Consider the following 12,435-nt stretch of genomic DNA (forward strand, 5'->3'; position numbering starts at 1 on the left):
CCAATTGCCCTGGCCTTCACTCAATCCAGTTCCCTTCTTAAGCAGTAGCTGTCAACTCTGCCCCACCCCTTGCTTGGGTCAGAGGCTCTCTCTACCAAGGTCCTTTCCCGGCGGGGTGAGGCTCCCAGTCCCGGGTTCCGATCACGTCCTCCTATTACGAAAAGCCCTCTCTCTGCCCGCACCGCCCCCGGCCCGCCCCTCGCCTGCAGCCAGCACACTGCCAGTAGACAAGTCCTCCTTCCCCTCCACGGCCCCACCCCTCCGGGTTCCGTGGGGCCCGGCGCCGGAGGGGGCGGGTCAGGGGCTCCCGGCCCCGCCCAGCCCAGCCCAGGCCTCGCCCCCCGTAGCAGGACCTGGAGGGGCCTCAGCTGACACCGCACTTCACGTGACGCTGAAGCCGGGCAAACATGGCGACTGCCACTGGGTGAGTGCTGCTCCAGTCCCTGGCTTTTGCCTGGAGGCGCGGAGAGGGGACCTGAGCCTCCTGGCTGCACAGTGGGCGACAGCCCGGGGCGGAGCTCTGGGTTGCCGCGCGCAACGCGCGTCTTCACTCGGGGCGGCTAGCTGCGCCCTCCGCATCAGGGGCGGCGCCGTGTCCACAGCTAGCCTCGCTGCTACCCGTTGCTCCTCGGGGGCCGCTTCGTCCCCATTGTGTGGCCCAGGTCGGGGCTCGGGTAGACACGCGCTTTCACGGCCACGACCCTCAGATGGGAAGGCAGCGCGTTGTCAAGGCGCCAGGGCCCTGGAGGCTCCAGGGAAGAGGCAGTGTTTGAGACGAGCTTGGAATCTCCTCTCCAGCGAGGGCAATTACCCACTTCCTTCAGGGCCCAAATGTCATCTCCTCAGGGAAGTCTTCTCTAAGCACCTATTCTACTTTTTGTAACCCTTCTCACCACCAGATAGAGTATATAGTACATACATGTTTATTTGTTCCTTGTCTCCCCGTTTAGAATGTAAGGTCGGGCCTTTCTCTGGTTCACTGCTGGGCCTCACTGGACAGTGCCTTGCGCCAAGTAGGTGCTTCATAGCTTCTGCAGCATGAAAGAATGAGGGAGTCGCCCCAGCGGGAGAAGATATGGACTTATGGGGTCCCTGAAGCATTGGCGATAGTGTCCCAGATGAGGGAACGTTTGAGCAAAGGTTGAAAGGAAAAGGTTAAGAGTTCATAGTGTTCTGGGGACTGGTGAGAGGGGTGTGTGTCTCCATGCTGAGGGTGTGGTGCCCCAGATGGCTTCTCCAGACTTCCAGAGTTTTAATCTGCCGGGATCTGCTTTTTAGATGATTGTGTGAGTTCAGGGGGAGGAGAAATGCTGGGGACAGCGTGGGCCTGGTGATGCTGGGGCCAGGAGGGATAGTGGTAGGAGAGGGAGAACGGCCTGAGATGCAAGGCTGGGGACAGAGGTTGGAATGTGGGAACTGATAGACTGCATCTTTCTTTCTGGGAGGTGGGGAGAATGGCAATAGAAAGTGCCCCCCAAGGTTGGAAGAGCTTAGAATATACAGATCATTCATTTAGTGGGCATCTTCTGTGTCCCAGGACAAGTACTGAGCCTACCTTTAGGTGTTCATAGGCCACTGGGGCAGATGGACTTACGGGACTCTGTCATCCATACCTCTGGTCTTGGTGTGTGCCATGGAGGGACATGGTTTCTGAGCTCAGGGAAAAGTAAGGGGTGTGCTTCACCCCTCAGGCAGAAAACTGAATGCAGAGTTCCAGGTGCGTGTCAAGGAATCCAGGGTCAGCTCCTTAAACCCAGTCTGTGATTCTATCTTGGAAGGAAGGATCTTACAGCAAAGCTGATTCTCTGGGGCACGGGGTGGTATGGGCAAGGGAATTAAAACAGAGTGGCAGAGGTCTAGGAGAGGTGTGCTTTTCGAGGCCGACCTGAGCTTGACAGGTGCAGGGAGCTCCCAGAGTTCGGCAGGGCCTCCTTGGCAAGAGCCATCCACGCTGGTATGGGGCTGCCCTGCTGGCCGAGCCTGAGGTTGAGCTCCTACATCTTCTGTAAGGGAAGGAAGTTTTAAGTGTGTTTCCAGCAAAGCTTGGTGCCCAGCTGCATGCATAGACATAACAAGGCCCCATACCCTCAAGTCATGGTCACAGGCTCCCTGGGAGTTGGATTTGGTGGCCCATAGCGTCCTACCAGAGCCTGGGGCAGGGGAGGCCGTGAGAATCCCGGGTAACTGGGGTGTGCTCCATGTGATTTTGGGAGCAGTGCAGGCCCTAAGCTAGCATCTCAGATCAAACTAGAAGTTGAGTTGCTCCTCTGGGGAGTGTGTCAGGGATGATTTTGCTCTGTCTGGGCAGGAACTTAAGTCTGAAACAGAGGAGCTCACAGCCCCCAGAGGGTCTGCTCTGAGGTCACTCCCACCCTATCCTTTGGCACTTGGTGGGAGGGAGCCCTGCCCTCTCTTTGAGCCATGCCTTGAGCTTTCTGTGGACAGAGTTGAACTTTCTCCACTGCGGCCAGACCTGCCTGCCTCTGCTCCCCAGACGGCTCTTTCCTTTCTCCTCTTCCCTTTGCCTGCCCAACCTGCTGGCCCTGGAGTGTCCTTGTTCTCTGACATAACTGATCACACGCTTGCAGGCCCAGCTCAGATGGTTTCTGTCCTAGAAGCCTTTCCTGACCACCCCCCACCCCAACCTCCAGGAAAGACTTCCCGCCCAGACCCCCAGAGAGTCCCCGTGTTCCCTGCTGGCAGGACGCTGTCTCACGTCTGCACGGCTGCGCGTTGTGGTTGGGTGAGGGCTTGTGGCCCTCATGCCTCTGCTGGCATCATTGGAGCCCAAGGACCAGTTCAGTTTGTATTTCCAGGGCCATGTGGCCACCCTGCAGTTGGTGCTGGGTGACACGGTGCTGAATGAAGAAAAGGGGGATTTGCTCTCAGTACTTGAGGAAAGGAGCCGTGGGTGGGAGGGAGACAGAATTTTGAATAGGATAAAAAAATATGTTTAATTCTTCAACTGAGTGGCTCCCAGGGGAGCTGCTGTCCAGAGAGCCTTTGTCCAGAGAGAAGCCGCAGGTGAGCTGCGCTGGGCGTGTACCTGCTGGGTCGAGTCAGCATTCCTCTGGGGAGAAAGTACCTGGAGGAGTCAGGTTGTGGATCCAGGCTCGTCCCCACCCTGACATGAACCTTGTGCTCCTGGAGGAGGCTTCAGGCTGACTCTGGGGGTTGGGGTGTGGGTGGGTCTGTGGGAGGCGTACGGGTCACTGGGTGCCCTTTGCCCTGCCCAGCCCTTCCCCGGTCTGGTCCAGATTCCACACAGCCCTCTCTCAGTCCCTGTCTGGGCTTAGACCCCCTGACTCTCTTCTGGAGAAAGGGAGACAGGGTGGGAGCTGTTGACCAGCTGCCAAGAGGCCCCTGCAAACAAGGTGAGCAGGATGGCCTTGCTGACACCAAGCAGTGGGCTTGGCGCCAGGCCCGAGCTGAGGCTGAGGGTCAGGGAGCAGACTGGTCCTTGGCAGTGTGGCCCTGTCCAGAAGTGGTGTCACATTCCTGGGCAGGAATCTTGTTCTTACCTGTGCCGTGAACTGTGGGCGTCATTGAGACCTTTACACCCTTGATGCGTTAAATAAAATACAGAAGATTACAAGGAAAACAAGTTATATTGAAATACACTTATCAAATGGTTAAAAAAATAAATATATGGGATAGTAATATATACTTCTTTATTAACTTATAAGCGATAAAAGCCGCAGGTCTAAAAACCACATTAATTTTGAAGTAATGAGACCAAAAGTATACTTTGAGATAGCACGACATCAAGTATGTGACATGAAATACCTGTGATTTTTGTTGGTGACAGTCACACACTGCTGATAGCGTTGTGGTAAGTTGCTTACATTAATAATTAAGGAAAACTTGAATGAGAGGTTAGAAAAAATAAACTATTTTCTTTTTTTAAAAAAATATTTTATTTATTGATTTTTAGAGAGAGGGGGGAGAAAGAGAGAAGGGGGAGGAGCAGGAAGCATCAACTCCCATATGTGCCTTGACCAGCCAAGCCCAAGGTTTCTAACCGGCGACCTCAGTGTTCCAGGTCGACGCTTTATCCCACTGCACCACCACAGGTCAGGCAATAAACTATTTTCCATCCAAGTAGATGGAGTCCCTAAATTCTGTGAGTGAATCCCCAGGGGTCCAGGGGCCTTGAGTGAGAACGCTGCAGGCAGGTAGCCATTGACAGCATAGGAGGAGTTGGCTCAGTACCGATTTGGGGGGATGGGGACAATTTGGGGGTATGAGAACGGGTTGCAGGGGTAGTAGGGTCAGCCCCTCCTGGTCACTGGCTCTTTGGGGGCCCTGGTAGTTGGTCAGTAAGGGGTGGGTTGGCCTGTGGGAGCCAGAGCTTAAGGTGTGGGGCTGTTTGAGACCTAGGAGCCGTTGCTGCCAGTGCTTGCTGTCTTCCCTGGGCATTGCCTGTGCCTAGGCTGCCTGCAGGAATGCAGACCTGTGCTGGGAATTGGGCATAACCTGGCTTTTGCCTTTTAAATTCCGGTGCCAGTTAAAAGTTCCAGGGGAAACCAGTTGGAGATGTTTTATTAGTGCTGCTTTTGCTGAACTTGCAGAGAGGAGTCACCTGCGTTGGCTCTGGGCCCAACGTTCTCTCTGGGGATTTGGTTTATGTCACGAGAAATCAAAGGGCATGTCTCTATAAACCTTGATCCTGGGGGTGTCCTGCAGTAATGAATGACTGTAGCTGGGCAGCCTGCCTGGTGACGCGGGCTGGGCTTCCCTTCTCTGAGCCACACCGGGTCAGGCGGTATTTTAGATGTTCCTCGTAGCAGCAGACGTGCACAGAGGTGCCTTATGGAGTTTCCTGTCTTGTCCTGGGCTGCTTAGCCCTCAGGCCAGAAGGCCACACTCTGGGTGCCCTGAGGGATTTAGGCCTCTCAGAAGGTTCTAGACCAGAGGAAGCCCATCATCTCTTCCTGGGGGGAGGGGGCACTTGGTGCCTTTGAGGAGGGAGGCTGGGCTGGAGGGGCCCTGGGTGGGGTGGGATGAGGTGGGTAGCACTGGGCTCTGCAAGCTAAGCCGAGGTTGGGCCTTTCCAGCCAGTTGTGCTGTTCAGGCCCTTCGGATCGGGTCACCTCTGGCCGGGGCCATGTAGCAGTGCTTCAGTGTCACCCCTCTGTTTTGTGGGGGAGTCCGTAAAGACGAGGCACTTCCCTGTGTCCACCCCACTCCATGGGCTTTGCTGAGTGGGGGGACACTGTGCAGGGATGCTGGCGGCTGCACTTTCAGTTCCCGACTGTATGGCCAGCTGGGATACGGGCATGCTTACGAGCTGTCACCTCTGCCATTTCATCCTTGTGACAGGAAATGGCCTGACTTACAGGGAGCCCTGGCCCCTTGTGTCCACCCTCCTGGGAGGGTGCGTGAGGGCCCGTGCTGGGGAGAGGAGGGAAGGGCAGGGAGGCTCTAGTCCCGTCAGCATGTGTAGGCTGCGCACGACCCCTCCACCCATCCTGGCCTGGCGGGGACCTGCAGGCTCTGCTTCCTGCCCTGCTGAGGCTGATGCGGCAACTTTTGATCTGCACAGCTGTGCCTGTGGCCCCACATTGGGACAATTGTTCACTCAGCAAATATTTATTGAGCACTTGAGGGGTGCCAAGCAGGGTGCCCGGTGCTGGGCACAGCAGTGAGCAGAGTGGACTCAGGTCTCTGTCTTCATGGGCTTTGCAGTGGGCAGAGGCGGACCTCAGCAGTGAGCCCCAGGAAACACAGGCTGCATTTGTGTTAGCAGGAGAGTGTGTCCTTGCAGTCAGGGCCCTGGCTGAGCCTTACTCAGGGCTGACCGAGGAGAGTGCAGTGCAGGGTCAGTGAGGCCCTGGGGAGAGCGATGGGCAGATTAAGGGAGTCTGGGAAGGGAGAGGCAAGAAGCTGGTCAGGAGCCATCAAGGGCCGTGCTGTAGGAAGGGTGGCCCGGAGGAACTGTGGCCCTGTTGGAGGGGCCGCCGGCCATCATGTTTCCAGATTCCGCCAGGGAGGGTGCTGGGAATGGATTCTCTGTTCTACCCCCTCTCCTTACCTCCCCTAGTCTCCCCCTTCTGGCCTCCTGCTCGTGCCACCCCCTGGCTACCCCCACCAGGATGCCAGAGGCATGAGGCTTGCTGATGAAGTCCTCAGGCTTGCCCTGGGCATAGAGCCAGGAGAGTGGAGGAGACCCAGCCCAGTACCAAGGGTGGGATGGGCAGGGGAAAGGGAAGCCAGGGAAGACCATCCTGAGAAGGTGGCACTGGAGCCGAGATGCGCAGGTGTGTCCCTGATTCTGAGTCCCATGGCCAGGTGACTGCAGGAGGTGCCCAAGGCCTCTCTGAGGCCAAGGGCAGTGAGGGTATATCCCATGTGCCTGGCTTGGCTCTCTCACTGCAGTCCCTGGCAGAGCGCCCTCTCTCTCACACCAGTTCTGAGCTGTCCCCGTCTTCCTCAGCCTCCATACCCTCACTCCCCACTGGCCAAAGAGCCCTGCCTAACTGCAACCCCCTCAGCCCTGGGCCCACCCCACCTGCTGGGGCTGCCCTTCCTTCCTGCAATTAGGCACTCAGGGCTCTCAGGTGCTGAGAAGCCCCTGCCCTCCTGGAGCTTTCGTTTTACCTGGGAAGACAGCGGTCAAGTACACACATGGCATTAGGCAATGACGCGTGCTCTAGAGTGGAATGAAGAGGGCAGAGGATACGGTTTGGATGGGTTATTGGAAAATGCTTCTGGGAACAGGGGCATCTCTGCAGAGGCCAGGACATGAGCACTGGGAGAGGCACTCTCCTCACTAGGAACAGCAGCAGCAAAGGCCCTTGACGGGGAGTGTGCTGGCGTTTGGGGTGGAACGAGAGTGCCTGTGCGGGCAGAGTGGGGCCCTTCCTCAGCTCCTCATCGCTGGGACTGAGCTTGCACTGTGTTCTGAGCCACTAGAAAGCAGGAGGGCTTCAGCCTGCTTGGATTTGCATTATTTTGGCAATGGGGGGGAGGGCTTGCATTTTTGAAGGGCCCTTCTGGATGGGTGCGAACCAGGCTGTGGGGGAAGCAGGGACTAAGAGAGCAGAGTGCCCTGCAGCTGTCCAGGTGGAAGATGGGGCTGAGCCATAGCCCTGGGGCTCTAGCATAGAGGGCCCGCGGAGCAGGGAGGGAGACCGAGGGCGGAGGGAGCCTGGAGGGGCTGGGGCCGGGCAGGGTTCAGCAGAAGGTGTACACCTCAGTGTCCTGGGTGCCCGGAGGCCTGGTACGCACTGCAGTGCAGGGCGGGGTGGACTGAGGCTCGATGGAGTGGATTAAGGAGAACACACACGGGTGACCAGGACATGGGGATGGTGGGCTGAGGTGACTCTTCAGAGGATATTTACTGCATAGGCGAGAGAAAACTAGACTGCTGGGGGAGCGTGTGGGTCCAGGGGGGTGTTTTTATTTATTTATTTTTTTGAAGACCAGGGAGGTTCCTTGTATGTCTGGATTCGGAGGATGCTCCTGAGAGGGGAAAGCTGATGGTAGAGCAGCACAGGGAACAGGCATGGGGTGGGGCAGGCACGCCCAGGTGGAGGAGCAGCCTCGGCTGGGGGCCGCTGGGGGGCGGGGCCAGGGGCAGGTGGGGTTTGGGGAGCGGGTGCTGGGAGGATAAGCTCTGTGGTGGCGGTGGGGGTGGGATATACCCCCACCTGCCCTCCCAGGCCTGGCTCTGCGCAGCCTCTGGGTGAGGTCTCAGCAGCTCCTCTCTTGCTGAGCTCTCCTCCAGGTCAGCGCCTCGGGGCTGCCACTCCTAGGCCCATCTTGCCTGGCTCCCCGTGGTCACTGGGCACATGCTCCTGGGTTCGGCTCAGGGCCTGGTACTGGGTGCCATGTGATGAGAGGAGGGGAAGGGGGGCAGTTGGGTGTCCTGGCCAGATGAGGAGCAGCCAGCCCTGGCTGCCGGGTCTGTGACTTGCAGAGAAGATGGCCTCATGCGGGCACCGGGTCAGGGACCCAGTGTCATCTGGACCCCACCATGTTTTTCTGGCATAGATGTAAGATTTCTTGAGGGCAGGAGTTGAGTGAGTACATATCCCAACCATTGCAGGCTTTCCCTTCATGTGCCTCACCTGCCCTCTGATGACAGACCCAGCTGTCCCTCATCCTCCCTTGTGGTCCAGTGCGCAGGGACAGCAGGGGAGGCTGTGGTTGACAAGCCCCTGTGGTCCTCAGGTGGCCTGGTGAGGAGCATTGTGCTAATGGGGGGGGGTCTCATGGCAGGCTTGGCCCTCCGGTCACCTCAGACCGCGGGTGGTGGACGTGCTTGGCGGTGCTAACAGGCCTGTGTGGCGCTGTGTACTCTTGTCTTTGCAGACCGTGGTTTTGGCTGGGGAACGAAACCCTGAAGGTGCCGCTCGCACTCTTTGCCCTGAACAGGCGGCGCCTGTGTGAGCGTCTGCGCAAGAACCCGGCCGTGCAGCCTGGCTCTGTCGTGCTGCTGCAGGGAGGGGACGAGACACAGCGCTACTGCACTGACACCGGGGTCCTCTTTCGACAGGTGAGCGCCCTGTGTCCCCTGCAGCTTCCCGCTCCTCCAGGCAGGCACCAGGTCTCCTGTGGCTGTCCAGCTCCGGTGTCCAGCCTGCTGGGCCTTGGGCATGTGTTGCTTCCTGGGGGACCCTGAGAGGCTCTCTGAAAGCAGGCCTGGGCCTGGGTGCTCAGGAAGCCCACGTTCCATTGGGGCAGAGCTGTCACCAGCCAGTCTCAGCTCTCTCGAGTCAGAGTACAAAAGGATAATATTCTTGGGGAAGCAAGCAGGCAAAGCTTCATGGAGGAGGCAGCATTTGATTTGATATCTGAAGTCCAGGGTGAATTCTGGCAGGTGGAGCTGGGGGTGGATGTTCCAGGTGGGGGAATGGTTTCCACAGGAGTGAGTGAGGGTTGGGGGCAGAAGGTGGGCTGGGCAGCTTTCCACGGCCAGAGCTCGGTGCAGATGGGGAAGGCTCAGTTCCCTCTGCCTGCAGCACGGAGGACGGGGCTGCAGAGGCCCAGGAGGAGGTGTGTAAGCAGGGTGCTGAGCAGGAGCTAGAGGCCTGGGCATTCATCCCAGCTTGGCCAGTGCTGACCCTGTGACCCTCACCTGGGAAGGGGTCCCAAAAGGGGTTCCTTGAGATTCACGAAACCTGTGGGCTGGCTGGTGGCCCAGTGGCAGGAAGCCACCCTGAGTATGGTGGCATTGGCTGAGAATCACTGACATCACTCAGTTCCCAGGGACAGGAAGAAGGACACCTGACAGAAGAGCTCTCTCAGAAAGGCAGCGAGGCCCTGAACTGGCCCCATGACATCACTCAGTTCCCAGGGACAGGAAGAAGGACACCTGACAGAAGAGCTCTCTCAGAAAGGCAGTGAGGCCCTGAACTGGCCCCACTCTTGTAGACGCCAGCATTGCACCTGCTTTACAGATGAGGAAACCGAGGCTCCGTGGGTGGAACTGGGATTAATTAGAACCCTATCTCCAGATTTTCAATCTAAAGCTTTCTTCTCCTCCCTGCCATGCCCAGAGCTAGGCCTGGCACACTGGGGCCTCCAGAATCTCCCTGGGGATAGGTAGAGGCTAGGGGACATGGCCATCCAGCATCCAGGTCAGGGAGGAGACGGGACATGAAGGAGAGCTGAGTGCGGACAGGAGGTGACCAAGTGTGGCCTCCCCAGTTGGATGGTCCCCCCTGCCGTCCACGGACTGGCTGAGATCTGCGAACGACTGTAGTGTTTTCTACAGAAAGTGCCTCCTCTGGAAGGCTTCCCTCTGTCTCATTGTTCTTGCAGTGGCAAGCCTGCAGTCCCGTGGTTGCTAGAGATGTGGAGGCCTCAGGCTTTTTCTGACTTGTCTTGATGCCTCTTGAGGTTTACATACTTTGTGGTTTAAACACTGATCTCCTAAATTCAGCTGTTGGCTCCCTTACTGATGTTCTACAAGACTAATTTTGGAAGAGCTCCTCCTCCACTTGATACCTTTCTAACGATATTTTAGCTCAGTGTTTATTGCTAAACACTGAAGTCATCAGCGCCCCTGGGGGTGGGAGAAGGAAGTAAGAAGTCCCACATGGAGGAATCCATTTCCGTGCAGATGTCCAGCCTGGGGGGTCTAAGTCAAGGTGGCATCTTGCCTGCCTGTGGGCCTTGAGGCCACAGAGAGATTCGGGTAGCAAAGCGGCGCGGGCAGGGCTGAGCTGGACCTGTGGTGCTCATGAGTACCCGTGCCCTATGTGCCCTGTCAGAGGCCCAGTGGGTGTGGCCAGTGAGGTTGGGGTACAGGTGGGGCTGGGGCAGGTGCATGAAACCCGCATCATCAGAAAAGGCTCAAAGCAGTGTCGGAGGAGCCTGGCAGGCTGCCCCCTGCCCAGACCCTGGAAGGAAGCGAGAGCCAGCCCGAAGCTAGGGTGGGGGACAGAGTGCCGAGGTGGGGGGCTGTGTGAGGCAGGTGCTCAGGAGCTGCCCCACCCCTCTCCTCACGCCTCTGCTGACTGGTAACCGCGGTTCTCGTTCCCGCCACAGGAGTCCTTTTTCCACTGGGCATTCGGAGTCACTGAGCCCGGCTGCTATGGCGTGATTAAGATTGACACCGGGAAGTCGACCCTGTTTGTGCCCAGGCTTCCTGCCAGCCATGCCACCTGGATGGGAAAGTAAGGAGCAGTCTGGGGGATGGGACCATGCCTGCTGACCGCCGGCTGGCCAGGGGTGGGTGCAGGGCCCGGCTTATGGACTCTAAGGAGGAAGAGAGTAGCTGGGGGGAGGGTTAGTGGTCAGGCCCATTGGCTGTCTGCTCTGGGTCAGAGCCCTGTATACTTGCTTGGGAAGGGGTGTCAGGGCTGTTGCCAGGTCCTGTGGTCATGTTTGTTTAAAGGTGCTATTTATTAATTTTGAAATTCTGGGTTCCCAGCTTTGTTAAAACGCCTAAGGCTTTGGCCCCAGTGGACTGGCACTCCTGCAGGGCATCCATGGGATGTCGCCCCATCTTGGGTATGGTGGGAGGCTTGGGTCAGAGAGGACGACTTGAGGCCCTTCTCTGGGGTCCATTGCTAAGAGCAGGGCTTTAGTCAGCAGGCATCCCCAAACTACGGCCCACGGGCCACATGCGGCCCCCCGAGGCCATTTATCCGGCCCCCTGCCGCACTTTCGAAAGGGGCACCTCTTTCATTGGTGGTCAGTGAGAGGAGCACTGTATGTGGTGGCCCTCTAACGGTCTGAGGGACAGTGAACTGGCCCCCTGTGTAAAAAGTTTGGGGACCCCTGCAGTGGATGCCTGCTGTGTGCCTGCTTCTTGGCTAAGCTCTGCAGAGCCACAGATGCATGAGCTTCCTCAGCCAGCTCACCTGTGGGATGGGTAGCACGGTGTGAGAAGTGTGGGACCAGAGGCCTGGGCCTTGCTGAGATGCTGCTCCCCCATCACCCATGGCACCTGCCAGCTCCAGGGCTTGGCATGTCCACCTCCACCTGTCCCAGGGGCCACTCCTGCCAGCTCAGAGGCTCTGAGGCTGGGCTGGACTTAATCTGGGGATGCTTGAGGTGATCAGAGGGCCCCACTAAGTGCTTAGCACCTTCCAGCATATCATTTCTGCCTGGAGAGGGATTATTCTTGGCTAATGTATAAATTGCAGCCTTCACTCCCAAGTGTTGTCCCTGAATGCTCACTACCAGGTGGGCTGGTGGGTCTGTGGCTGCTTTGAATGACAAGGCACCCGGCTGCCACAGGTGTGCTCTCTGCAGGGGGCCAGGGCAGGCCCCCCCCATGTTTCCTCTGCTTCTGTGCTGCCCTCCCCACTGGCTCTTCAGTGCCAACCCTGTGGCATCCTTCGCTGGCCTGGCACGTACCTCTTCTGTGTTGAGGTGAGAGGTTCAGCCTCACGAGCTGATAACAGTTCTGCTCTGAGAATACCTGGCAGGATCCCCGGCACTGGGCCTTCAACTTTGCTGTGAAGACCCAGCTCTAAGCAGAACTGGCAGCACCAGAGAAGCAAGTGGGCTTTTCCTGGCAGCGTGTTGACTGGCATGGCCCCGGGAAAGGAGGGCAGGGTGTGGACGTGACCAGTCCCGTTGGCCTTTGGGGTAGAGGGCTGGGCAGCCAGTTTGGGCCTCACAGAGGCCCTGGGGCAGATGGCATAAACGTTTCCCTACTGTGTAACGAGCGGGTCCCCACTGGCCTCCATGCCTGCCATGGGGGCAGAGGAAGGTGGCTGCTGCCTCCCCAGCTCTTGCCTCCCCATCCTGTTGTGATCTTGACTGTCAACTTTTATTCTGTTCCTGAACCCTTATGACTACCCCTGTTTTAAAGAGGAGATGGACTCGGCGTGGTGGTGTGGCCCGTGCAGGTCCCACATCCTGGTTTTGCTGGAAGTTTGATTGACAGCTCAGTGTGGCTTCTCCACAGAACCAGCTGGCCAGTGTTAGGGGCCTCCGATTCCTTATATGTGGAACAGCGACAAGGCCACTTGT

General features: G+C 57.8%; 1 protein-coding gene across 1 annotated transcript in view; it reads left to right on the top strand.

The window, feature by feature from the left end:
* Nucleotides 1–298: 298 nt before the first annotated feature.
* Nucleotides 299–12,435, top strand: part of PEPD (peptidase D) — a 121,535-nt gene continuing 109,398 nt past the window's right edge. The window contains exons 1-3 of the mRNA XM_066349220.1: nt 299–424; nt 8,317–8,500; nt 10,498–10,625. Coding sequence (XP_066205317.1) covers nt 408–424; nt 8,317–8,500; nt 10,498–10,625 — 329 coding nt within the window. The 5' untranslated portion in view covers nt 299–407. The remainder of the gene's footprint in view (nt 425–8,316; nt 8,501–10,497; nt 10,626–12,435) is intronic.

Source organism: Saccopteryx leptura, chromosome 9 (genome assembly GCF_036850995.1).
Source record: "Saccopteryx leptura isolate mSacLep1 chromosome 9, mSacLep1_pri_phased_curated, whole genome shotgun sequence".
NCBI lineage: Eukaryota > Metazoa > Chordata > Mammalia > Chiroptera > Emballonuridae > Saccopteryx > Saccopteryx leptura.